Source organism: Zalophus californianus, chromosome 15 (genome assembly GCF_009762305.2).
Source record: "Zalophus californianus isolate mZalCal1 chromosome 15, mZalCal1.pri.v2, whole genome shotgun sequence".
NCBI lineage: Eukaryota > Metazoa > Chordata > Mammalia > Carnivora > Otariidae > Zalophus > Zalophus californianus.
In genome coordinates, this window is record NC_045609.1 from 12,657,157 (window position 1) to 12,685,149 (window position 27,993).

The window sequence follows — 27,993 nt, forward strand, 5'->3', positions numbered from 1 at the left end:
CACCGTGAGTCCTTCCTGCTTCTACTATGAAGTTGTAAGGCCCCCAGAAAAACTGACTCCATTCCACATGATTCACTCAATTTTTATTTCGCCTTCTTCTGATTTGTTTCATAGCAGTTGTTTTAAATGTTTGTTCTTTTTTGAGTGTCCCAAAGCATGGACAAGATCTGGTGGCCAGGGGAAGTGTGCTTACTTACTTCTAAGGCACAGACATGGAGAAGTTACCCTTTATGTTATGAGGAGGATATGGGTTCAGGTCTCAGGGCTCCCCTCTGCACCCTGGATTTCCTGGGGCAATGCTCACAGCTCTCAGCACACGGCACTCTGCTCTTAACCACTGGTTCCAGACTAATCTCCCCCGGACATATGGGGTATGTTTACTCGCAGATGTTGAGTCTGGAGTCTTTTTCTGCTTCTCCCCTATCTAGGTGTTTGTGGAATTCTCATCTGTGAGGCCATCACTTCTAAATGAGATCATAGCTAGCACCAACAGCTTAGGGTACTGTAGTACTTGGTCCTGATAAAGGCCTAGAGTTGAACTCCAAATGTGTCTAAAACAGATGTTTTTCTGTCGCTCTGTCCCATGGTTTTATTTCACTGTTTTTATAGAGAGAGGTCAGTTTCCTGTAGGCAGCAGTACATTCCTGGTGCTATTTGAAAAGTTACCCACAGATATGCAAGCCATAAGGGACCCCACAGGGAGCTGGACCCACAGCTGGAGCTGAAGCCATCAGTCACGTCTTGTGTGCTCAGCTCAGGGCGCAAGTGTTCCCAGTGCCAAACGCCACCTTTATACACCCTGGAAATTCCCTTCTGAGTATGTAGACTAATCACGTCTACCTGAGGTTAAACTTCACTTTTATCTTCCCTTGTAACACTCAATTATAAAGTGGATCATTATCCCTTCTAAAAGCCTGTCCCCCCCTTGTGCTTTTGAACTTCAGTCCAAATTAATTTGCTCTGGATTATTAAATTTAATGAGCTAGTTCATAACTCTAACAAAATGAAGCTGGGAGGTAGGAATTTGAAATAGAAATTCTTTTTGTTTCTTGAGTTAAAGACCTTTAGACCAACTATGATGAAGGAATTATTTCTAATCAGCTTCTGAGCTTTCCCCTGGGGAGGAAAAGGGGAAAGTTTTAAAGTATTTTCAGGTCATGAAAATGACAAATTATATATACATTTTTTTTTTGCCACAATAAAAGATAGTAAAAAAAAAAAAAATTTAAGTCTGTCCCAAAATGGGAAGCTAATCTGACCACATTACATGGACACCATCTTAAGATGGATATTGGGTGGCAGTAACCTAGTATTGATACAGTGATTATATGGATTCAGTGATCCAGTACATTGAATTATAGCATTTTTAAATAACTCCCTTGTGATTTCTCAGACTCCTTTTAGACCTATTTGCCTTGGTGGTTGGAGTATAGGAGCCAAGACAGGCCTTCAGTTGCTATGGGCTGTGAGTGCTGTCTCAGGATCCCCCGCGCAGGTGGGAATTCCTGCAAGGCTTGCGGGCGCACAGAATAACGAAGCCTGGTCCACTGCAGTGCAAAGTGCTTACGAGTGTGCTGTGTTTTCCCCGAACAGTGTTCAGCTACAACACGGATTCCCGCCAGACCTGCGCCAACAACAGACACCAGTGCTCCGTGCATGCCGAATGCAGGGACTTCGCCACGGGGTTCTGCTGCAGCTGCGTGGCTGGTTATACGGGGGACGGCCGGCAGTGTGTTGCAGAAGGTATTCGGCTTTGGGGGCACCTGGGGGGCTCAGTCAGTTAACAGCCCAACTCTTGGTTTCAGCTCAGGTCGTGATCTCGGGGTTATTAGATCGAGCCCGGCGTCGGGTTCTGTGCTGGGTGTGGAGCCGGCTTGGGATTCTCTCTCTCCTTCTCCCTCTGCTTGCTCTCTCTCTCAGAAAAGAAAAGAAGGTATTCGGCCTTTATGTGTTTCCACTTGTGCGGGGAGAAGGAGGGAGTAGAGTCTTTGTTTTGGGGTTTGTTTTGAAATGTTGGCCTTTACCCAGATCTCTAAAGGTGGGTAGTATTTTTAGTAGATATTAGATTTTGAATGATATTTAATCTCTCATTCCTATTCTTTCTCATCCTTCTCTAAAGGGCGTTTCTCAGGGAATGCCCACTTTTGTCATATGGTGAGGTCTATTTCTTTCCTATGCTATATTTTTCTCCAGCTGGGAAATGACTGCCCATGGGAGCTCATCTTCACAACGGCCCCCAGTGTGGGACAAAGGCTGAAGTGTTGAAATCATGCAGCCTGGGCCAGGCATGATTAATGCCTCTCGTTTTCCTCCATTTCTTTCCAACCTCCTCTGTGGCATTGCCCACCGACCTGAGTGTCCTAATGGTTGTTAAGCCCCAGCTGGGCCACAGTGGGCAGGCGCGGACCAAAGTCTGTAGTGGGGAAAAGTGTATTCCAATCACCCTTCCCCTCAGGCTGTCCTTTCTTCATGCCCCTGAAATCACAGCGTGATGATGGTGAAGCATAAGGGGTGCACCAGTTAATTCTGGAGCACCAAACCCATTGTGGGGCTGACTCCAGAATGGATTCAGCTGTGGGTCCACAGCTGTTCTGAGCTTTGGCCCCAAGAGGACCAACTAGTCCTGATGCTCTCGGGTGAGCAGGAGAATCTCGGCAAAAGTCTAGAGGGTCGGGATAATGGTTTACTCAGAGAGTGAGACCTCTGGGAGCCTGGGGCCATAAACTAAGATTAAAACAAAAGCAACAAAAAACCCTACCGTCCTGAACCTTTGTCCCTTCAGACACCAAGTCACCTCACTTGCCACAGGGATCACTGGTCATTTGCCTCGTGTTGAATGAGGAACCTCAACTGCTTTGCAAAATTTGACTAAATAAAACTCAGTTGGAGGAATGGTTTCTGTTTTTCACATCCCCAGCCATAGCTGTAGTTAAATCAGTTATTTTAATTTGGTTTCCCTGGGTCACAATGAGATCAAGTGAGTTTTGCTAAATACCATCTGAAGCAATGAAAGAAAATTATGTATACTTTTCATGTTAATTTGGGGGGATGTTTTGAACTTCTGTAGATGTGTTCTGTTTTCTTTTAAATCCCACTACCCCAGGTATGATGTGCCTCTGCTTCTTTGTTTTAGGCTTGGCTTTTATACTTCTCTCACCCTGAGAGAAGCTTCCAGAATCTACAATGAAAGCTCATTCTCAAAGAGCAATCTCCTTAGCTCTTTCCATGCCAAATATCAGAGCTGGAAATGCTGAGCAGTTTGTGTTTGGTGGCAAGCTCAGCTATAACAAACTGTTCAGTTGCATATTTTGACATTATATACACGCCCCATAAAAGTTCTGTGGTTTAAATATTTGTTGGATTCTTGCTACTTTTGAAACATTTTTCTGGCTCAAGGTTTGGTGGAAAAAATTTGTTTGGTTTCCTTCGTTTGGCTTTCCTGCTTGTTTCTGCAATTGTTTGGGGGATGAATTTTTTCGATATTAGTCTTCCAACTTCATAGCACTCCCCCGTGTAATGACACAATTTGTGTGCAGAAATACTGTGTGTGTCGAGTGTGCCTTGGCTTGTCAGTGGCCCTACTTAATGTCTTGGGCGTACTGAACACAGCAAAAGGTCTTCTGAACATGGGCGATGATGCTCAGGTGTGAGCCCGTCTGTCCAGTGTTATTCAACAGACTTTCCTGGGAACTTACTGTGTGCAGAAAACTGCTGAGTCCCGAGGGAAAGAGCTAGGTATGAACGTCCTGTCCCTGGTAATCTAGGAGGAGAACCAATGTATGTGCAATCGATAACTGATCAAGTTTAATTCTGCATCAAACCTGAACAGTCCAAGGTGACTTACTTACCTCTTCCTTCAGTTTTCTTAAAGATATAATTAACACCCTTGTTTAAAGCTCAGAGTTTGGTGGGTTTTAGGCTCTTCCCTGAGTTGTGCAACCATCACCTCTATCTGGTTGTAGAACATTTTTATCAGTCCAGAAAGAAACACTGTATCCGCTAGCAGTCATTCTCAATTCCCCCAGGCCCCCGGCCCTGTCCACAACTGATCTACTTCCTCTCATTGAGGGTTGTCCTCTTCTGAAATATTTCCATTTCATTCCATGGAATCATAAGATATGTGACCATCTGTGTCTGACTTCTTTCACTTAGCATGGTGTTTTCAAGGTCCATCCGAATTTTGGCATGCGTCAGTACCTCGTCTTTTTTTCTAGCTACACATTCCATTGCGTGGTTATACCAAGCGATGGACATTCTGGCCATGATGAATAATGCTACTAAGAACATTTGTGTACAAGTGTTTGTGTGGACCTAGGTTTCCTCTTCTCTTGGGAACATACCTAGGAGTTGGAATTTCTGGGTCATATGGTAACCTTCAGTTTTCTTATTTGAATGCAAGAATGACTTCATTTCTTTAGATCTTACATTTTCCTGATTAAACAGGAATCTATGCAAGCTATAGATATTCACAAAACATAGAGGCATATATTATAGAAAATGAGAGTTTACTGTATTGCCCTGAGTTAACCCCTGTTAGCAGTTTTGTGTATATCTCTCCCGGTATTTTCCCCCGAGGTACCCGCTAACATTTATTATTAATGTGTTTTTAAAACAAAAATAGTATTCTCTATATGTTATTTGGTAATTTATGGAGAGAGCCTCTAAATTTCCATAGGAGGTTTCACATCTTTCCCAGTTGTCTGAATGGAACAATCAACCACGAACACACCCCAGTCTACGCGAGCCAGTCCTGGGCCGTTGGCCATGTTTGTGTGCCGAGCGACACTGGCAGTGCCCACGTCTGCTGCAGCTTGGGCCGAATGAAGCTCCAGGACCCAGACTGACAGTCCTCACCCTCAGTGAGAGAACCATATTTGAGCCAGAGCCGCGTATGAAGATGTGTGATAGATCAGGCTGCCAACTGACCCAGATCCCCAAGGACCATCCATTTTGGCCCTCTGTCCCAGTGAAATTCCTAATTCTGTCCCTTACACGCTCAGAAGTGATCAGCGATAGGATCACCTAGTTCTAAATCACCCGTGACACTGTTCTTCTCCTGAGATTGTTTTATTTGCCCCTGAATTTCCTCCATCACACAATGGCGCGCGTTGGAGCTACTTCCGTGCTGTACATTATAGGTCAGCATGGGAGAGAAGCAGGACATTGGAATTTCTAAGGCTCACAGACAGTCGTGGGTCTTGTCCTCTTGAGAACAACTACTTTGACTTAACCCAAAGCCCTTGACCCCAACGCTGTTCTGCCTCTTTGCTTTGTGGGTACAGGTCCTACCAGGCATGTTATTCTTTTTGAAAAAGCTGGCTTCTTTTGTTTCTTGCTCAGGTTCCCCCCAGCGAGTTAATGGCAAGGTGAAAGGAACGATCTTTGTGGGGAACAGCCCGCTCCCCGTCGTCTTCGAGAACACCGACCTCCACTCTTACGTGGTGATGAACCACGGGCGCTCCTACACAGCCATCAGCACCATTCCAGAGACCGTTGGCTATTCTCTGCTTCCTCTGGCCCCTGTCGGAGGCATCATTGGATGGATGTTTGCTGTGGAACAGGACGGGTTCAAGAATGGGTTCAGCATCACAGGTAATTTACCTCAGATACTACAATTAGTGGTGCCTGGGGAACCTGCGGGTGAATGGAAAGGGAGCTCCACGTCTGCAGGCAACTTACTGATGAGCATTTTGTGGCTCCCGAAAGATGTTGAGGTAAAATCATCACTAATTGTTTTCGTTAGTGTGTGCTCATTAGGGCTATCTAGAATTGCATTTTCATCAGGGAGTGGTTTCATGGTGGAGATTCAGAAGTCTCCAGCAGAGCAAATGAGGTCATCTCATACAGCCTCACCCCCCGAAGTGTGGGGTGTCCCAGTTTCCCTCATTCTGTTTCTCATGCCTGCCACCACATTCCCAACCAATCTGATCTGATCTTTGACATTGCTTCGGTATCTGCTTGGAGAAAAGAAACCGGTCATTTCTAGCTGGCAAATCAAGCCTGATAAACACAATCCTCCCAAGTCTTAGAAAACCTGACTTTCCTTGGAGCTTCTTAGAGGGTGTGTCCTGTCAGGGACAGTTCAGTCTTTAGCAAACACGTGGGCAGATGGTCGGGGGAACGTTTCCATAGTGTGGCCACGGCCCCTCCCACGTTCTGCTGAGCCCAGCTCCCTTGTGCGTGCTGGAGGCCCTTTCCAGGAACAGCTGGGGTGCAAGAGACTGTGTCCCTTCCTCCCCGGCCACTCCCAGGACCTGGAGCCTGTTCTGGGTCACAGGAACCCATCCCTGCCTCTGACTAGATCTGCTTTCTCCCCACTGCCTCACCTCGCTGAGTCTCAGCCACAGCTTTATTGCGGAGACACCGTGAAGCAGGGTCTCTAGGCTTTGCAAGGGTAACCCTCCAAAAGTTCCAGAGCATAAATACATAGCCTCCTGAAATGTGGCCATTTTAAGAAAGGAGCAGATATATATTTGAAAAAAGGTGGCCCTCCCCATAAGATATCGAATGTATGGGCTAATATCTTTTTCCCTCTATCCCTCAGGCATATATATGTATATCCTGAGTATTACAACTGGGTTCATGTTCTCGTGCAAACATGCTCCTTCCTTTGCAGACACAGCTGTGCTTTGCAGTCAGACCCACAGATGCTACTTCTTCCCTGCGCAGCTTTTCAGGGTCAGCAGGGCCCAGGGAGACTTGGCAAATTCCCTGCCCCAGCAAATCTCTGTTACTACAGTGGTCCTTAACGGTCCCAGGACCTGGATTAGCGCCTGGATATCTGCCTGGGACTTGGGTCCTTCCTATAAAGCAGGAGTTGTCACACTTTCTGCCAAGGGGCAGATAGTAAATCTTTGCTTTGCCTCAATATTCTAGTTTGTACGGTCTCTGTTGTAACTCCTCAACTCTGTTAAGTCATTGCAGAGCAAAAGCAACCGTAGGTAATATGTAAATGAGTAAGTGTGGCTGTGTTCTAATGAAACTTTACTAATGGGCACTAAAATTTAAATTTCATATAATTGTCTCATATTATATATACAGACCAAGGGGAGTTGCTGAGCCAACACCCGTAGTGAGTGGTCCCCAGGTGGTTTCTGGGACTGGTGGTGGTTTGCCCTGAGCAACTCTCCCATCCTGACCGGCGCGCTGAGCTGTTACAACAGTCATCACCATCAACTGACATTTGACAGAGCACTCTTTTAACATCCTTTATCTCATCTAGTTTCCACAAAGTAGCCTGTATCCGTGTTTTATCATCGAGAAATGGAGGCTCAGGGCGGTTAGGTAACGTGCTCAGTCAGTACCTAGCACAGCTGGGAGTCAAACTCCAGACCTTTGCTTTTTCCGGCACTATTCCCGAGCCAGCCCCATCTCAGAGGCTGGTGCGGGGCAGGGAAGCAGCTTCTCTCCTCTGTGCATGACTCAGCTGGGCCACGTGCATGTCCCGGCTCTGTCCTCAGTGTCACCTGCTCCGTTTCTCCCAACCAAACTAAAGCACCTGTGGAGGAGGTGCGAGCCTCGTTCATGAGCAGCACCCCCAGCCTAGGGCTGACATGAGGGGGCTCCCAGACAGCAGAATGACTGACCTTGCTTTCCAGGAGGCGAGTTCACCCGTCAGGCCGAGGTGACGTTCGTGGGGTCCCCGGGCAAGCTGATCATCAAGCAGCAGTTCAGTGGCATCGACGAGCACGGACACCTGACCATCGACACGGAGCTGGAGGGCCGCGTGCCCCATATCCCGTTCGGCTCCTCGGTGCACATCGAGCCCTACACAGAGCTCTACCACTACTCCCGTGGGGGTGAGCCGCCAGCGCCGCGTTGGGGGTGGAGGGCGAAGGGGGTGTGGGAGGTGGGGGGTGAGAGGGTGAAGGGGTGAGGGAGGTGGGGGTGAGGAGGTGAGCCGCCAGTGCTGCGTGGGGGGTGAGGGAGGAAGGGAGTCGGGGGGGGAGGGTTGGGGGTACAGCCCCAGCTCCCCACTGACTCCAGACCGACCCACTGTTGGCCAGGGCCATCCCCTGGGTTTCCTAGCAGGAAATAGACTGGCATTAGCTTATTAAAATCACCTTTTCCCCTAATTACAGTCATAGTACACACTAATAGAAAATTAGTGTGAAAAAATTAAGCATAATGGTAGAACTGGGACATAATTATTATTAGGTTTAAATTATTTCCTTTCAGCCTTCCCCTCATTTATATATAAAATAGCCCAGCAGAGGCGCCTGGCTGGTGGGGGGCCGGGGGGGGGGGGGAGCGTGGGACTCTTGATCTTGGGGCTGTGGATTTGAGGATTCAAGCCCCACCTTGGGTGTAGAGATTACTTAAAAATAAAAATCTTAAAAAAGAAAACCAACATATCTAAATATAATATTTCGCCACAGATCTTCTAAGTCCTAGGGTTGTAATGTACAGCCTGGCTATTACATCTATATATACATATATGTACCTATGTATATATCTGTATTTTAATTTACTATTTTAAATAATTTCAAACTTACACAAGAGTTGAAAGTAGCACAATTTCCATCTGCCATTTACTCACTTTCACCAATTGTTAACATTTTGCCATATTTATTTTATCATTCTCATATATATATATATATCTTGCAAATAATACGTTTTTTTGAAAGTAAGTTGTAGTCACTGTGAGCCTCCTCCCCCTAAACACGTCACCCATTTTTCTTAAGAACAAGAACATTCCCTTATGTGGCCACAGTGCAGTGTTCACAGTCAGGAAACCTCACATTGATGCAGTATTATTATGTGCTCTACAGTCAGGAGTATATTTTTTATTTAAATAAAATTGCAGTTATGCCCCATTATTATATCTTCATTTTCCAGTTAATTTCCAATCCTGAATATTTTATAGTTTCATTCAGTAGGCTTTGAAAACACTTTTTAATGAATCTGCACGATTGTCTTGTATGGCTATTAATTTAAACCATTCTATTTTCTAAAGCTTAAGTTATTTCCAATTTTCCCATCCCATAATGAGTTGAAAGGACCATCTTCATCATAAATCTTGACCAAATTTCTGATTCTTTTCTAAGATTCAATTCCTAGAAGTAGAGTTGCTGAGCCAAACAATAGGAGCTTTTTAAAGGCCCTCATTAAATCGCCATCCAGAAAGTTTGTGCTAATTACCACGGCTCTGTGGCTCGATTGGGCTCTTCTGGGGACTACGAGGGTTGGTGACTAGGAGGTGGAATGAGCAGCAGGACCCCAGTCTGCCGTCAGCCTGCGACCAGATGGTGTTTCTGGCAGCACAGAATGTGGGAGCTGGACAAGAGGCAGCTTACATTAGTCTTTTTATTTATCCTCCGGCTTTTGTTATGAACTACAGCAGAGCACACAAATATAAAGAGCCTTTTATTCTTTTTTAGTTATTTGTTTTTTAAATAGGAAGTTGAGAGTTTCATTGTACGGGTGAAAAGCAAGCTCTCTCCTGAGCGGGAAGACTGTCTCTCTCTCTTCTCCTCTGTTGAGGTTTGCTCATGGCATTGTAGTAATTTTTCAGAAATTGGCTACTGAAACCCATTTAGTGTCCCTTTTTTTTTTTTTATCAGAGAACTGCTTCATCTAGGGTGATACATAGCCACCACTAGTTATTGAATCTCAAGTGAGATAATCTATATAAAGCTGTTAGCTCTCTGTTAGTCACATGGTCGATGCTCCATAAATGGTAGTTTATCTTAGTGGTATCAGCCTGCGTGGGTCCAGAAATTTTACACACGTTATGTCATTCTCACCCCAACCCATGTTGCAAAAGAAATGGCGGCTGAAGAAGTTGTAACCGGCCTGCGATCGCACACCTTGTGAGTGGTGGTGTCAGTTCAGGTGTATCTGCTTTCAAGCGTGTGCCCTCTCCACTGGACCTTAATCTCTGGGTTGGTTCTGGGTGGCTTCAGAACTTACAAAGAGCACTTGATGAGAGAAAGCAGTAAATATTACTAATGCAAACAATACCACAATAGTGTGGGAAATCTAGTAGCACAACGGGTCCCAACACAGAAATTAGTGGTCTTGTGTAACCCGTTCCATCTGATCTCTCATCTGGACTGGAAATACTGCCCATGGTTTTAAAGCCCTTGACTAAACCTCTTGCCTCGTTTGTCACCCTGCCTCGTCTCCCTTCTTCCCCCGACACCGCACCCCAGTGATCACCTCCTCCTCCATGCGGGAGTACACGGTGATGGAGCCTGAGCAAGATGGAGCTGCCCCTTCCAACATCTACACTTACCAGTGGCGCCAGACCATCACCTTCCAGGAATGCGCCCACGACACCTCCCGGCCGGCCCTGCCCAGCACCCAGCAGCTCTCAGTGGACAGCGTGTTTGTCCTGTACAACCAGGAGGAGAAGATCTTGCGCTACGCGCTAAGCAACTCCATCGGTCCCGTGAGGGGTAGGAATGGCAGCTCAGATTGGGCATTGTGTGTCTGCCCTCACATCTGTGTCTCCTCTGGCATGTTGTTTTTCATCTTTTACTCTCAGTAAGAAGAAGAGGACGCTAGAGTATGTCCTGACAGAGATAAATAATGTTGCCCTCTATGATTCTTAGAGAACTTACACACCTCTGTGTGGGGTGGAGTGAAGAATGCTAACCCATTGAGGTACCTTCCAGAGCAGACCATCTGAAGGCTAGGGCTGGCTTTGGCAGGGCATTTCGGACCCTCTCATGCTCAGCCTTGGGAATGCTCAGCTCAGCGTCTGAGGAGATCTAAATAAGGTCTGATGAAGGTCAGGCACGGAGCCTACAGCATCCCCTATCCTGTGGTAGCACATTGCTGGCGCTGAGGTCTGGTCGGTGGGTGCTTCTGGCTGCGGGCAGGATGCTGGTGTTTGGAGAGCTAGCATGCCATCTCGGTGTCCGACTCCACATCACCCGAATCTTCTAGCCCCATGGGCTCTGTATGTTTGGGGTCTGGCATTAGGGTCTAGAGTTCTCTTTTCCAGTTCCTTTTAGTGCTCTCTACATACCCAGGTCACCTCTCCAGCTGACCGCGTTTGACCTTGCTTAGCTCCATAAAGCAGAAGGAGGGCAGGTGTCTTTCTTCCTCCGTTGACAACTGTGGTTCTAGGCATCAGGGGTGATACAATTTTTTTTTTTTTCTTAAAAGGCCCGGCAGTAAACTTTCTAGGCTTTCCCAGCTCTATGGTGTCTAAAGATCTCAGTTCTGCCATTGTAGCACAAAAACAGCCGTAGACTATATGCAAGTGAATGGATGTGGCTTTTTTCCAGTAAAACTTTATTTACAAGAACAGGCATGGATTTGAAGGGACGTGGTTTGCTGATCCTGCCCCAGGGTGGCACAGGAGTCGGCTGGTTTCTTGTTCCGGGGCCCTCTGCCATTCTCTGGGTCATCAGCTGGACCTTACTTTCTGTGGAAGCAGGAAACCTGCAGGCGTTCCTGAATTACTCACTTGGCCTCCTTGTCTCTCCTTCACAGAAGGCTCCCCAGACGCCCTGCAGAATCCTTGCTACATCGGCACTCACGGGTGTGACACCAATGCGGCCTGTCGCCCTGGCCCCGGGGTTCAGTTCACCTGCGAGTGCTCCATCGGCTTCCAAGGGGATGGAAGGACCTGCTCTGGTACAGCCAACCCTTCCGACTTGTGGGGGCCGGGGAGGAGGCTAGGAGGAGGTGTCTGGAGTCTGCAAACCACAGGGCTGGGTGAAGCGAGGTTGCAGGGGTGAGGGAAGCACCGGGGGACATGCCAAGCCCCACACCTGGGGTTCCTGCAGTCATCTTGCAGAACTGAAACTCTGTCCCCATTAAACAACAGCTCCCCATTCCCTTGTCCTCCGAGCCCCTGGCCACCACCATTCTACTTTCTGTCCATGAATGTGACCCCTCTACGTCGTACCTCATCGAGTGGCATTACACGGTTCTTGTCCTTCCGTGACTGGCTTATTTCACTGAGCATAATGTCCTCAAGGCTCATCCACGTGGTAGCCTGGGTCAGAACTAACTTCCTTCTTAAGGCGGGAATCACATTCCACACACTACCATTTTTTTTTAATTCATTTGTCTGCCTGTGGATCCTTGGGTTGCTTCGACTTTTTTGGCTAGTGTGAATAATGCTGCTCTGAACATGGGTGTACAAATACCTGTGTGAACCCCTGCCTTCAAGTCTTTGGGGGCATATACTCAGAAGTGGAATTGCTGGGTCATAGGGTGAGTCCATGGGTGATTTTTTTGAAGACACCCCACAGTGTTCCCCGTGGCAACTGTCCCATTCCCACCAACAGCACACGAGGGCTGCCCTTGGCCCACGTCCTCACTGACCCTTGTTATTATGGCTTATTTATATATTCATATCGATAGTGGTCATTCCACTGGGTGGCAGGTTCATTCCCGTTTCTGTAACTGAGAAACACTGAGGCTCATCACAGTGAGCCAGTGACACTGGAACATTGGAACTTGAGTCTGTCTCACACATGTGTGTTATGCTGCCTTCCCACTGAACTTATTTGATTATAATTTATTTATTTATTTTAAAGAATTTATTTGAGAGGGAGAAAGAGATCACGAGCAGAGGGAGAAGCAGACTCCCCGCTGAGCAGGGAGCCCAACGCGGGACTCCATCCTGGGACCCTGGGATCACGACCCGAGCCGAAGGCAGATGCTTAACCAGCTGAGCCACCCAGGCGCCCTTGATTATAACTTAATTTTGAATACTTACCCATGACAGCCAGTACTTCTACATTTGTGACTAAGTGTCAGTCCACTACCAAGGGCCAGTTAGTTGATGCCTGACTCAGTGAAGAGTCCATCCACAGAGGCAACGAGTGCAGGAATGTCAAGCCTTCAACCAGAGCCGCCTAAATCTGCAGCAGACGGCTCACCAGCAGATGTAGGAGATGCTAGAAGGAAGTTCCCTCAGTGAAAGAGTGGCATGCACATGTATGTTTGCCAGAAAGGTGAGCAGCCCCCTTGAATGACTGGGGTCTGAGAATCTGGTGAGCCTTGAAACTGGAGGATAATGCCTTAGGTCTGGCATCCAGCCCTCTGATGAGTGGCAGATTTCATGTGCTGATTTAACATTGAGGTTGGCACATCCTACTGTCAGTATGTTGCTGTATTTGTCTCAGAGTGAGGTACTCACTGGGGCATCTGAAATAGTGGGGAGCAGGAACTTGCACTTTAGAGGAGCAGACTGTATAACCATTTAGCCAGCCTGCTGATGGCTTTGTACAGGTGGTAGAATTCAATCCGATGCTCACCTTCATTGTAACATGCAACTGGGAAGGGGACAGAGTTCCGACTCACCTCTAATCATCAGAGTTTTCCAGAATTTCCCCAAATAGCCCAACAGTCTTGAATGGCTGAACTGGCTCAGGCCAGTTTGAAACAGCATGGTAGTTGTGTGTGTGTGTGTGTGTGTGTGTGTGTGTGTGTGTGTGTGTGTGTGTGTGTGTGTGTGTGTGAGCAGAGCCCTCCCAGGGCCAGGAAGATGGTGAAAGACACCATGCAGGGATGGGGCTCCCTCACTTCTCTGCTGGAAGCCTATATCTCCTTAGACTCTATGTAGCCCTGCTTCAACTTCATAAGCCAACCCAGTGTGGGTAAAGCATGGAGATGCCCCAACCCGCTGCTGCTGAACCATGACCTCTGGCTAATTCTTCCACTCTTAGTACCTGAGCAGATTGTAGCGGGAGTGCTTGCTTCACTTCCCAAGGCACAACCAGCCATACCTTACATAATCTGTTGCTATCATAGAAAACCCTCTGGTGCTCTCACTCAGGGAGATAGGTGCTCATGTGTGAACTTGCCTTTGTTCTCTGGTTAGTCTCCATTCTGGCAGATTAGCACCATGGAATGTGCGGATGTTCCCAGTCAGGCTACTTTTTGTTCGGGGTCACTAGAACATGCTTCGGAGTGTTAATGCATTGAGGCGTTAGGCTGTTGATAGGAAATTGCATTAAGCAAATCATGTCGTGTGTTATTTTGACCTGGAAAGTGACTTCGAAGAGAATGAGAATGAGCCTTTGTAATTCAGTTTGTGTAGCATTGATGTAATGATAGATGACATCCCCAACAAGCCCGGTGTTGGCTAGACGCTGCACGGTGACCCTCCAAGGTAGTTTGGAGAAGGTTTCCAGACGAATCGCAGAGTTCTGCTGCCTGGCAGAATGACTCCCATACCTTCCTCAGTTGGGAGTCTGTAGAGATCATTTTGGATAACCTCTCTTTGAGTAATTTTGAGTACACACAGGCCCTTAACAAATCAATCATGAGACTCCTCTCCTCAAAGAGCCTGGCCTTGAGAAAAGGGGCAAATTCAGATTTGTTGAAAGTATGTGAAAAGTAGCCACTCTGAAAAAAAAAAAAGGAAGGAGTAAACACAGATAATCTAGGACTTTCCTGTTGGGCTAGAGAATGATCTGCGTGCAAGGAAATCTCTTCCCAGAGACAAGAACAATAAACTTGAAGCAGATTTTGTGATATTTTACGAGGGGTGGTTAGTGCCAATTCACTGTGTCCACTAAAGGAAGGATTAGAGTCCTAGCCTCAATTTACAGAAGGATTTAAAGTAGACATTAGGAAAAAAAAATAAAGTAGACATTAGGAAGAATTTCACTATAAGGACTGTGAGCTCTTAGTGGGAAACTCCTAGAGTCTTGCTCTACAGAAAAGATGTCACCCTGCTTGGGTCTATATATATATATATATATATAGAGAGAGAGAGAGAGAGAGAGAGAGAGATCGTCATAGAGGTCTAGATCTTCACGCACCAGGGGACCATGCCCTCCCTCATCCCACAGGCCCCCGGGTCCCCCTAGGTAGGACGTAAGGGATTGATCACCCTCCCAATCACTGAAGTAGCTTTTTTGAAACACACAGCTTCCCTGTCCAAGGGACTGGAACTTGGAACCCTTCCCTGGGTGATTTTGCTCTGTCCCTTTGATTGAAAACTGTTGCTCTGGGCTCTTGTGCTTTGGCAATGGAGTCCGAGCTGTGGAGCCCTGCAGTCTGAACAGGGCGTCCAGACATCTGTGCTGGGAGTGTCCTCTTGAGAGTTAGGGCACAGAGACCGTGGAAGCCGGGCTGATTTTTTTCTCCTGTGTTGTCGGAGCAGCTGCTGGGGGCTGGAGCTGTGGAGTCCACACTCGCTGGATATCTCCGTAGCACACCCCAGCTCCAGCTCGGGGAAGAGGCCGCTTTGGGAGGGGCTTTGTTCTCTAACCTGCCAGCTGTGCTCGGTTAGAGATATGAGGTCCTCTTGTATGATACCTCTTGTATGAGACCTCATATCCTAAACGTCGCTAAGGATCGTGCATTGCAATATATTTTTAAAAAGCTGAATACCATTTGGTTTGGGTTTTTGCATGGGTAGAGGTCAAGCTCTGGGGCTGATGTGGCAAAAACGCCTCTCTTGTGCAATGTGGTCCAAAAGGCTAGCAGGGTCTTTGTCCCACCAGTGAAGAGATGGGCTAGGCTGGCCGTCGGAGGTGGACGCATGAGGCTTTGTTTTCCAAGTGTGAAAGGTTCACATGAAGGCATTGGAGGAGGGTGAGGAGGGGACTTGTATGATCTCAGCCATCATGAAGTGACGTCCCTTTGTCTCAGGGTTCTAGAAATGCCCCAGGTAACTGTATACACTCTGAGGATGAGGCTGGCGTGGGAAAGACCTTGTGTGATTGTGTTTATTTCAGTCCATCAGTGGACAGGTAATCAGGGCAATGGCGAGTTCGCTCGGTTTCTTGTCTGGGCCAACCAGCATTGCTGTGGTGTTAGCTACAGATTGGACCCCGATGCCTAGTGGCCATCTGAGGGCCATGTTCCTAGAATCGGCCAAATCCATCCCCTTGGCTGGTTGTATAGGATGAACCCCTAAAAATTATAATAATAGCTACGTTTCTTGAGCATACTAGGAGCTCCTCTGGCTTACATCCAATTTCTGTAATCCTCAGAAGAACCCCTCGAGATCAGTAATATTGTGCTTCATTTACCAACGGGGAAACTGAGGCTGAGTAGTTAGTAACTTACCCAAGACCACTCAAGCTGGTAACTAAAGGAGGCAGGATTTGAACCTAGCTATGTCCAGTTCCAAAGCATATGATTCTTTGTCTTGCATTATCCCATGATTGTCATGTGAGGGCATCACCCTACTAGTTCATTTACAAGCTTCCTTTTAGTGCATTAAGCTCTAGACAACATTCAGAAATTCACAAGTAGGCTTTAAATTGTTCAACTTTGCTTTGTACCTGTAAGTGGAGAAAGGTAATATTTTTGAGTAGCATGTTTAAATACGCTCTGTAGTCTTAGGAGGCGTAGTCACAGTCTAGAAACTTGTCCGCACAGCTTCCTGATGTGTATGTGCCATTCTGATGTGAGCAAACCCCAGTGTCAGCAAGTAACTCCAGGAGAGGCAGGGGAAGCACACGTTTACGTAGGAGGAGGGCCTTGGGATCGCTCTCGAAAGTTATGCACAGAAAAAAAAAAAAAAAAAAACTCTTCCTGGGGTGCCTGGGTGGCTCAGTCAGTTAAGCGTCCGATTCTCTGTTTCAGCTCAGCTCATGATCTCAGGGTCGTGAGATGGAGCGTTGCGTCCAGCGTGGAGTCTGCTTGAGATTCTCTCTCCCTCTGCTCTCCCCCCCCAATAAATAAATAAATGAATGAACAAACAAATAAATAGAAAAAACCTTATTAATGTTACTTTTGGAATATAGAAAAGTTTTATTTATTTTTAATTTTTAAATTTACATATAATGTATTATTTGTTTCAGGGGTACAGGTCTGTGATTCATCAGTCTTACACAATTCACAGCGCTCACCATAGCACATACCCTCCCCAGTGTCTACCACCCAGCCCCCCCATCCCTCCCACCCCCTTCCCCTCCAGCAACCCTCAGTTTTTTTCCTGAGATTAAGAGTCTCTTCCATTTACAGGCCAAAATGCTTTCTATCTTATTATATTTACTGATATTTGAAGCTTTTCTTAAAAGTCTGCATTTTTAAAAAAATTCGTTGTAGATATCGATGAATGTTCAGAACAGCCCTCGGTGTGTGGGAGCCACGCAATCTGCAACAATCACCCCGGAACCTTCCGTTGCGAGTGTGTGGAGGGCTATCAGTTTTCAGAAGAGGGAAAGTGTGTGGGTAAGTTCTGTGGGTAACTTTTCAAGACGCCTGTTCATATGGTGTGCGTTCACATCTGTGCGAATGGAGGTGATGCCCCAGGTAATTATCCTGGTTGGGATGGCAGGGGCCGGCTTCTTTTGTTCAGGGAAGCAGTTTACAAAGATGAATCAGACTTCATTCCTTCCCCCCCACCCACCTGGAGGGTCATATGTCTAGGGAATGAGCCACGTTATTGTAAGCCACAAGTCATAGCAGAACTTCTTAGCCTTGTCGAAGGAAGTGAGTTGAAGCTCTTCATTGGGCTAATAATGCTTTAGGTTGGTGATGCTTTGGGGGGTGGTACTGGTAGGCCAACCACAAAGAGCCAGATTGTTTAGATTTTTTCTACTTTTTTTTCTACTGCCGCACTTTGACCTGTGGGTTCCAAGAATTTTAAGTTCAGAGATTCTTGCAGATTTCCGGGTCTGGAGGGCAGCATGCTGAATGGGCCATCCGAGCTCAGCATTTCTTCCCAGTTTTAAAACAGATTCTTCTTGTATGGCGTCAGTGAACCACCTCCTTGCCCCTTCCTTGCTGCTCACGAAAGCCTAGCGTGCATTCTGTTTTCTCTGTCTCGAAGCTCAGATGAGGCTGCCGAGGTCCCAGGGTGAGGTGATGGCTTGAGGGCGGAAAGGAACAGGCAGTTCTCATATTTTGAATGTGACCCAAACAGCTGTGGATTTAGAGAAGCCAGTCCCCTTTGCACAGAGTGCAGATTTCAGCTCTGCTAAGGTTACTTCTTTTTCTTTTTCAATAGAAAACAACCATTTCTGTGTATCTGGCCTGACTTCCTTCCCTGCTTTTTTGAGATGGGGGCGATTCGAACATTTATTTTTCGTGACAGCACCATTTACATTACATCCGGACTCAGACCTGGGGGGTGGGGGGCGCGGTCCTGGGGTAGATGGCTGTGAGGCGTGACGTCCTGGGTTTCTGTGGCCAGCCGTCCCTGACGTGCACACTCACTGGGGGGCAGGTAGGGTGCAAATGTCTACTCCGAGGCGTTGGATTTTGAGGAAGACACTTAATGTGTCTGGACCTCAGTGCCTCAGACTGGGTCATGGGTTCACTGTGCCCCCCCCCCCCGGAGCTCTTGGAGATCCCTCAGGAGCTGCCGTGAGGATCCATGGGAGCCTGGGCAGATTTGTCCTCCGCCCCGACCTCCAGCCATTCATTTCTCTATACATCACATTCTGAGTGAGACTGTGTTTGAACGGTCGATCCCACTGCTCAGAAACAAATGTGAAAACCGCCTGAAGATCCTCCACCGGATCAACCCCTGTTCCTCAGCTCCTTTGACACTCGCCACGTGGAGAGGTGGCTCACGGGGTAAGACCAAGTCTGCCTGAACGCATTCAAACAAATCACTGGCTCGTCACCGGATCACCTAACGGGCAGTTTCACCTCTGCTGAAATTCCTCGTTACGGCTATATGCTGCGTGGGCACCTGGGTTGGAAAGGTTTTTCTCCAGGTCGCAGCAGGGAAGGGAGGGAAGAGAATTGGGGCAGTTTAGGAGGCCGGCGCTGTGAAGGCTTCGTGCAGTGGATGTGGGCTGGCCAGAAGTAAGGATCTGTCCGTGAGGATCGGTATTCCGTGTGGGAGGGGCTGCCTCGTGGACTTCCGCGTTTGGCATTTCCTATAAACCCATGACCTTTCTCTTTTCTACCGCGTGCCAACTTTTACAGTTAATTAGAATGTGCAAAGTAAAGGAAACAGCGGAAACAGCCCATAGATCACCTTTATGTGGAGACACAGACAACCTGCCTCTGCATGGCCACAGCCCTGTGACACGTGGCTCTGGGTGTGGAACGTGGGGAAATTTGAGGTTCCATTGACCCCTCATGTGGGTGTCTTTGTGCAGTGCACAACACCATGTACCTGCCCATCCCTCGGGGCAGGAAGAGGGCCTTAGGCTTGGCCTTGCTTCCCCCAGCGTCCTCCCTTCTCTGTCTGTCATATTGTTAGGAAAAATTATTGTAAATCATTCACTTTTGTGACCTTATCTTCAGAACTTAAAGTAAGTAGGGAAACCACCCTCCTTAGAGCTCTTTATACCCTGTAAACCTTTCTCTCCTTTTAACCTGCGACTTCTTTCCCTCAGTTGCCCTTCCCTCTTGGCATCTCCCTCCTTCTCTCCCGTCGCCTCGTTTGCAGCCCCCACCAGCGTGCGGGTGGCTCTGGGGGACCGCTGCCCGGTGGGTGGCAGCGGCTCAGGCCCAGCCAGCCCGCTCTGCTCCTTCCAGCTCAGGGCACGGTCCCTCTCCGCACTTCTCTTCAGAAAAGGAGGCCCTGGAAAAAGCACAACCCCAACGTACAGTCTGCTTGGAATTCTAATTAAATTTTAATTCTCATTTGAGCCTGGTTTGCTCTCCTTTCCAGAAAGCCCGCCTCCCTCCCAGCGTGTAGCTTCCCATTACTGGAACAGGTGGGATTGGAGTGGTAGAGAAATCGCCAGCTCTACAAGGTCGGGAACTTTTGAGGAAAGCACAGCGGGGCGCCCCAGTGTCCCCCCGGTGGCTTAGGTTGTTGGGGCAGCCGCTGTCCTCTGTGACTGTCCTGACCCCTCTCTGAATGATCATCATCAGCAAGAGCATCTAGAAACTCCGTTTGAGTGAGAACTGAAGCACGCTGCCAGGGCTGTGGGCTGTGTGCTTGCCGTCAAGAACTGTGGAAGAGACTTTCCCTCTTAACTGACGTGAAGCCTCACTTAAAAATGCCTCACTTATTTTAAAAATTAAACAGGTAGAACTAAACCATTTGGAATGGCAAAGCCGGCTTTTTAAACTTCTTTAAGAAGCGAATTGCTTTTGGCATGGCAAAGCGGTCTTCCATAAAGAAAAGCATGATGTAAAAAATTCAGTTATAAATTGCCTTTTTCTAGAAATGATTTGAGGATTATAGAAACGCATGTGTGACAACAATGGCTGGGAGGGAATGTCGAGACCTATAGGTGCTTGCCCTGTTTGGAGGGTCTCCTCTGTTAATTAGGGTGGAGTAAAACGAGGCCGTGAGCGAACCTCCCTTTATAAAATGACCACCCACGAGCTATAAAGGGCGTAAATATGTGTAGGAAGAGAGAAGAGAAAGCAGAGTGAGACTTGTAGTTTTGTCTGCGTGTACTTTCCCTACCTTTGAGGGACCCTAATTTGTTGAAAGTTGGGGCGCCTCAGCTGAAGGAGTTGGGGGTGGAGGAGGGGAACCCTAGAGAAAAAAAAGAGCATTAGAGACGAGGCGACGGGAGAGAAGACAGGAGGGTCCAAGGAAGCCGAGTGTGTTCTCGAACTTGTTAGGTATCATCTGGGACAGGAATTTGGACCCTTGAAGAGTATCCTCTCCTCGACCTGTCCCCTGACAGTGCTTAGAGCTCTCTCTCTCTCAAAGACAAGAAAACCTGGAATCAATCTTGGGAAGATTCAGTGAGGAGGAGAAAGAGGAAAAGCCCTCCTTCACTGGGATAATCCAGACGCGGAGGGCTTCCTTGGCGGGAAGGAAGAGGGTTCTGTTCTGACATTCTGAGGGACAAGATTCTATCCTGGGTCTTAGAGTTTTAAAACCAGAAGCTAAACGGTGCCTTGGGAACCCCAGAGAACCTGCACCAGCCATTGAAAATACCCCCGAGACCTCAGCCCTTGACTTCCATCTTGAGGCACGAGCACAAGATGATGTTGTCGGCCATCCCCTTGGTCACTCACCCACTTCCTGAGCCCTCGTTCTGTGAGTTCTGTCATCGGGACCCTGTAAAGAATAATAGCTCATCTACCGGGCCTCCCTGTGCTTGGCATGTGGGAAGTAATTCCTACAGAGGAAGAACGTGAGGCTCTGAGAAATTATGTATCCAAAGCCATGTGGTGGACACGTGTGTGTACCTGGTAGAAACCCAGGGGTGCTTATACCCCAAACCCCACAGTCTCTCTACAACACCTGTCTCACTGCCCTGGGAACATGTACTTCTCCTTCCTTCACGGGAAATGGGTGACTTCGCCTTCGGCATTCGTATTCAGTGCTCTACCTGCCTGGTGGCCAAGGGTAAAGGCACCGTGTGGAAGTCTCAGATCCTTGGCTCCAAATGCTCCAGCTGAGTCGCCGCAGGAAGTACATACACCTGCACGTGGCCCACCTCCACGTCTAGGTGGAAGGAAAGTTGGGTTTGGAGGCCCTGGTATGGAGAGTGGCCTGAGACAGAGCCCCGGGGTGAAGCTGAGGTTGAGTACCAGGTGGAATGACCAGCCATGGGGTCCATCTGCGGAGACTGATCAGAGGCAGGTGGCAGAAAATAGGAAGTCCAGGGGTATCAACCCAGTGGGGAGCAGAGGAGGAAGCCTGACAGGATGTCTGGAGGTCTGGGGTCTAGGCACATTCTCTTCGGTGGACTAAACCACTGATGTAGAGGGAACTGACTTAGAAGGGCACCGGGACCGCTCGGGGGCCTCTCTTCAAACATTGTGTGTCAACCTTGTGTTTGAAGCTATTGCGGACCAACGCCCCATCAACTACTGCACCACCGGTCTCCACGACTGCGACATACCCCAGCGGGCTCAGTGTATCTACATGGGAGGGGCCTCATACACCTGTTCCTGTCTGCCAGGCTTCTCTGGGGATGGCCGAGCCTGCCAAGGTGCGTGCTTGCTCTGATTTTTCTCTCTGTGGAGCCCGAAAAGAAATCCCCTCTGCCAATTACCAGCTCACCCTGAAATTAAGAGAATTAACGGCTGACAGAAAAAAATAATTCTCTTGTTCAGTGCAGAACCTGCACAATTACCCACTTGTCTTTCGTTTGTCTCTCTGTAGTAGTGTGAACCCTGCGTTTTCCTTTGGGGGTTGTTCTCATCGGGGAAGACGCTTAGCCTCCCCCACTGCTATTTTGTTCTGCGTGACTTGCTCACGTAGGCAATAATTAGACTCCGGCTGTCTACTGGGAACTGAGGAGATTTTCTTTTGCGAAAAGGCAAACAACTCGTGGATACATGGGGCTTGAGGTCCAGCTTTTTGTTTAGTAAGATATATATAGTCATTCCCCTGGCCTGCTCTCACCTTCTGCTCCAAAACAAGCCAAGTCCTCTTACTGAATAAATGACTACAGTCAAAGAATAAACGATTGCCCAGAATTCTTTTAGACCTGAGGTCAGTCTTTCATTGGCTGCCAAGATGTTCTTAAAGATGATTTTAGGTAAGATAACTGTGAAAAAAGTATCCTGACCCTTTGATTTGCAAAATTGCTTAACAGCCTACAGTATTCCTGAAAAGTCCAAGCTTTTCTAAGATTATAATTTCTGAGATACTTTGTTGTCATTACTGAACACATGAATTTTCTCTTGTCTCTGAGGTTTTTCTGTCAGCCGTTTAATAATGTTTCCAAACTCTCCGACATTTTTGAAGCTCTCATTTGTGATGAGAAAGGCTCATTTTATAATGCAAACGAATCTTCTCTTTTTTCCTTTTGCATGCTTGACTTTCCATGAAAACACTATCATCAAAGTGAAACACATTTATAAATACACCAGATAGAAACTGGAGAGTTCGTGTTTTGATGAGTCATGTTTAGTAAATTTTAAATCGCTGTTCCCAGATCAGACACAGAGTCCCCCGGAGTGAAGCAAGTGGTTTAAGTTATTGTGTAAACTATGAATTCCAGAAGAAATTTCATTGTCCCCTGGGCTTGGTGGCTGTTTTGCAGACGTGGATGAATGCCAGTCGAGCCGATGTCACCCCGATGCCTTCTGCCATAACACTCCAGGCTCCTTCACGTGCCAGTGCAAACCGGGTTATCACGGAGACGGCTTCCACTGTGTACCTGGAGGTAAGGTGTCAGAGACATTTGGAGCTGGTAGGCCGTGCCACATTCATGAGTACTGAGTACATGGCCCTGGGAGAGGAGCTGAGGTGGGAAAGTTGGAGTCTCTATGGAGAGTCTTACGGGTTGTTGAGGTGGGAGATCAGGGCACGGCTGCAGTGCGTAATTGTGCAGGTTGTGCACTGAACAACTCCAGGGGGTGCCACGCAGACCATCACTGTACTGGCAACCTAAAGTCTGAGCATCCTTATAACTTGAGCAAGTAGTTGAGGGTAAGAACTGCTCTGTATTAGGGTTCTCCAGAGAAACAGAGCTAACAGGATGTGTATGTGTGCACGCACGTGTGTGTGTCCGTGTTGGTTTGTTTATAAAGAGATGATAAGGAATTGATTTTCCCAATTATAAAGACTTGCAAGTCCCAAGATCTGCAGTTAGCAAACTGGAGGCCCAGGAAAGCCAATGTTTCCATTTGAGTCTGAAGGCAGAGAGAAGCCGGTGTCCCAGGGTCGTAGGTCATCGGGAAGGAAGGATTCTCTCTTAGGGAAGGCCATCCCAGCTTCCTAGGAGACATGGAGAATAGAGCTCGGGCGGGGGTGGGGAGCAGGGGTGAAGAGCCACCACTGGGGAAAGATGCAGGTTGAGGACCCTACAGAATTGTCCATATTACCTGTTGTACCTGGACTGTTTACTTCCTGAAGTTACCTGAGGAGGGGAGGGGCAAAGGGAGAGAGAGAATCCCAAGGGAGCCCGATGAGAGGCTCGATCTCACGACCCTGAGATCACGACCGATCCGAAATCAAGAATCAGATGCTTAACCAACTGTGCCACCCAGGCGCCCCCATAATCGTCTTTTTAAAATGAACACGATTACAATCTCCATTTACACAGAGGATGCTGACGCTTAAGAAGATAAAGGTGTAATCAAGGTCCCACTGGTATTAAGTGCTGGAACCGAGACTCAAACCCAGGTCTGTCAGATGGACTCCAGCCTGGATTCGGTCTCCTAAACCGCATGATATTCTGTCATGAGATTTAAGGATATATCTGATACCTCAGGCTGGAGTCATGTGGTTACTTATTTGTAATTATTACTCTCTTATTGGCCAGATGTATTTATGCCACTGTAAATATGTCCTATATATACACAATTATTTATAATGTTTCAACCAAATATCCATTTTACCACCACCTTTTTAAGCAACTAATAACTATTTCAATGTCTGTCTACACTAGCCTGTGAGTGTAGGGTGCATATGCATTTTATTCCTATGTCCCCAGTATCGGGTGGAATATGAGGCCCATGATGGTGCTCACCGATTTATAGTTACTGAAGAAACGGACGAATGCACTGGTTTCCTACTAGCAGTATATAAAAGTATTTATTTTCCCACGCTCTCAACAGCGCTAGGTGTGACCAGTTTTTAGGATAGTTGCCCATCAAAAAGGAGAAAAATAATAGATTTGAAGTTAAAATTTGGATATATAATACTACATGTTTCTGATCTACATTGTTTTCTTCTGATTAGAACAAGGATCCGCATACTACCACTTGCACGTCAAATCTGGCCCAGCTCCTGTTTTTGTAAATAAAGTTTTATTGGAAAACAGCCATGCTTGTTAGTTCATGTATAGCCTGTGGCTTCTTTAATTTTACAAAGGCTGAGTTCAGTAGTTGTGGCAGAGACTATAAGGCGTACAAAGCCTGAAATATTTACCACCTGGCCCTTGATAGGAAATGTTTCCCAACCCCAGCCAAGAAGAACCGAGGCAGGGCCAACCTTTTGTTCCTGAAGTTGTGGGTAAAAACCATCATGCCACCCATAGATTCTGATAGGCAGGTTACATAGAGAAGAGTTCATGATAACCTCAGTCAAGACATTGCAGCAGCTACTAAAAATGACTAACGTTCGTTATTTCCTTAGGCTTGCTTAAATCGCCAGTTCAAAAAGAAGCAGATGTTTCATTTTTTGGTTTTTGGTTTTGGTTTTTGACCTCACTCCTTGCCCCTTCTCTAAGGCTCTGTTAACTAAACAGAAACAAATTCAGCCCTGCAGGCTGGGATATGAAGACCGGACAATCAGAGCTATCTGCTAGGATTGTTTGTGTATTCCATCCCGTTCTCTTAAGATTCAACATCTAGTTATTTCGTCAAGAGAGGATGTGCGCTAGAAATATACGTGAATGTTCATTGAGTATTGTTGTAACAAAAAAAATCTAAATGATTATCAACAGGAGGAATGGACCAGTGAGTTCTGGTACAATTCATACAATGAAGTAATATGCAGCAGTTAAAATGAGTGAGCTAGAGTCGATGGACAAATCTCAAAAACTTGCTGAGCAGGAAAAAAGTGGTGGAAGGTTATATACAGTATGATCCCGTTTATGTAAGATATAACACTGTCTGAAAATAAACCAACGTGTGTATACATATGTAAGAAAGCTACAAAATGCATATATAGGGATGAAAAACAAAAACTCAGGGCTCAAGGTTACCTGCACAGTGAGAGAGAGGCAGTTGGGATTGAGGAGGGCTGCACAGGGGCCGCTTTCGTATTTCTAATTATTTTTTTTTCACCTGGAATAGGAACACAGAGGTTTTCTTCATATGTTCTAAATTTTGTCTGACTAAAATATTTTATGAAATATTAACAGAGAGAAAAATAATGTGTGGTGTCATCCGGACTCCTATTGCCAAACACAGTGAAGTGCAGGGAATCGCAGTCAGCATTTAATTTGGTACCTACTGTATACAGTGGGGACAAGTTTTACAAAAATCAAACTAAACTGGATTTGAGGGTGAGTCAGCAAGTTAAGGTCACGGCTACTACAGTGTCACCCGATGACAGGCAAGACAAGAAATTGGGATTTGGGGGCACCTGGGTGGCTCAGTCGTTAAGCATCTGCCTTCGGCTCAGGTCAGGATTCCGGGGTCCTGGGATCGAGTCCCACATCGGGCTCCCTGCTCCACGGGAAGCCTGCTTCTCCCTCTCCCACTCCCCCTGCTTATGTTCCCTGTCTCGCTGTGTCTCTGTCTGTCAAATAAATAGATGAAATCTTAAAAAAAAAAAAAAAAGAAAAAAAATTGGGATTTGCTCCCGCTGTACCTCCGCACTCTTGCTCACAATCCAAGTGTGGATCATGAAATCAGTTCAGTAGACTGCTGTCACCTTTTCTTTTCAATGGAATAGAACAGAAAACAATAATCAGGAAAACATCTCAGTAGGTAGAGTGTACATAGTAGGGAAAAGTACCGTTTCATGAAACGACGCTTGTCTTGGGGAATGGGTGAGTATGTGCGCATGCGCATAAGTGTGCCTGTGTGTATTGAGTCGCTGAGTGAAATGTATTCCTGTGGGTCATGGCCAGAAAGGTTGAAGGCCACCATGTTACAGTTGACTCTTGAACAACGCGGGGGTTAGGAGCACTGACTCTTGAACAACGCGGGGGTTAGGAGCCCTGACTCCCCCCCAACACGCACCCAGTTGAAAATCTGTGTATAACTTTTGACTGCCCCAAAACTTAACTACTGATAGCCTACTGTTGACCAAAAGCTTTACTAATAACATAAACAGTTGATGAACATGTAGTCTGTATGTTATATATGTATTCTAACCATAAAGTGAGCTAAAGGAAAGAAAATGTTATTAAGAAAATCATAAGGAAGAGCAAATACATTTACATACCGTATGGTAAAAAAAAAATCCACAGTTCAGGGGCACCTTCGTGACTTAGTCGGTTAAGCGTCCGACTCTTGGTTTCAGCTCAGGTCATGATCTCAGGGTCACAGGATCGAGCCCCGTGTCGAGCTCTACGCTCAGCTTCAGAGTCTGCTTAAGAGTCTCCCTCTCCCTCTGCCCCTCCCCACGCTCATGTGTTTTTCTTGATCCCTCTCCCGCCCGCCTTTTCTCTCTCTGTCTCTCTCTCTCTAAAATAAATCTTTTTAAAAAAAATCCACAGTTCAGACCTGTGTTGTTCAAGGGTTAATTGTAGTTATCTATTGTAATAAAGGATCCCCAGAGTTAGCAGCTGAAAACATAAATATTTATTATCTCACAGTTCTGAGGGTCAGGAATTCAGGAGCAGCTTAGCTGGGTGGTCTTGGTTCAGGGTCTCTCATTAGGTTGTTGTCAAGGCATTAGCTGGGGCTACGGTCTTCTCTGAGGTACATTGGGGGCTGAGGGACCCACGTGGTTGCTGGCAGGCCTCCGTTCCTCATGGGCCGTTGGACTGAGGACTTCAGGTCCTCACAGCCTGGGTCTCTTCACAGGGCTGCCTCGGTGACTTCAAGACCTGGCAGCTGGTTCCCTCCAGAGCAAGTGATGAGAGAGAGAGCACATCCAAGATGGAAGTCACGATCTTTTGTAACCTCATCTGGGAAGTGACAAGCTGTCACTTCTGGTAATACTATTAGTCACAGGCCAACCCTCCGACAGTGTGAAAGGGAATTGCCTAAATGTGAGAATGCAAGGAGGCGGGAGATTGGGGCTATCTTGGAGGCTGACAACCACAGCCACCGACCTTGTCTGGGGGAATGTAACTGTCTATAGAGTTTTGGAAAGTAGGAGAGTGGATTATTAGCGGATCAAAGAGGCATATACAAAGTCCTGGCTAGAGTTGTAAAGCCTGGTCCTTAAGGGCAAATACCAAGCCTACCGATGTTTGATTACATCTCTTCACGCTTGGCAGTATGTTGTCACCGAAAGACACACCACACATCTTTAGACACAAAGGTAATTCAGGAGTTGAGAGAGCAAGGCTGCAAGGGAAGACAAAACCATTTAGGATAATACAACTTTTAAAGAAAAGAAAACTGAGGAACAATTTAATGGACACTTTTTGTTTGTTCTATGTCTTGTTTGTGTTTCAGTGTGCCCTTTGCTTCAAGTAAACCCAATGTTAGAAAACTTGAATTTCCCAGTTAGATCTAGAAGGGGCTCTAGAAAGTCTATAATTCATCTCCTTTGTTTTACAAACAAAGAACATGAGGCCTGAATAATTTTTGGTTTACAAAAGGTTCCTTGAACTCCTTATATAAGAGAATTTTCTATGGCAATTTTTCTCAAAATTGAGTAAGACC

The 27,993-nt window shown here is 46.9% G+C and overlaps 1 protein-coding gene across 1 annotated transcript in view; it reads left to right on the plus strand.

Moving 5' to 3' along the window:
• The window catches only part of NID1 (nidogen 1), an 83,435-nt gene that overhangs the window by 35,739 nt on the left and 19,703 nt on the right, over positions 1–27,993 (plus strand). The window contains exons 5-12 of the mRNA XM_027595833.2: positions 1,594–1,743; positions 5,341–5,592; positions 7,599–7,799; positions 10,155–10,400; positions 11,446–11,589; positions 16,978–17,103; positions 21,591–21,740; positions 22,800–22,922. Of these exons, the coding sequence (XP_027451634.1) occupies positions 1,594–1,743; positions 5,341–5,592; positions 7,599–7,799; positions 10,155–10,400; positions 11,446–11,589; positions 16,978–17,103; positions 21,591–21,740; positions 22,800–22,922 (1,392 nt within the window). The remainder of the gene's footprint in view (positions 1–1,593; positions 1,744–5,340; positions 5,593–7,598; positions 7,800–10,154; positions 10,401–11,445; positions 11,590–16,977; positions 17,104–21,590; positions 21,741–22,799; positions 22,923–27,993) is intronic.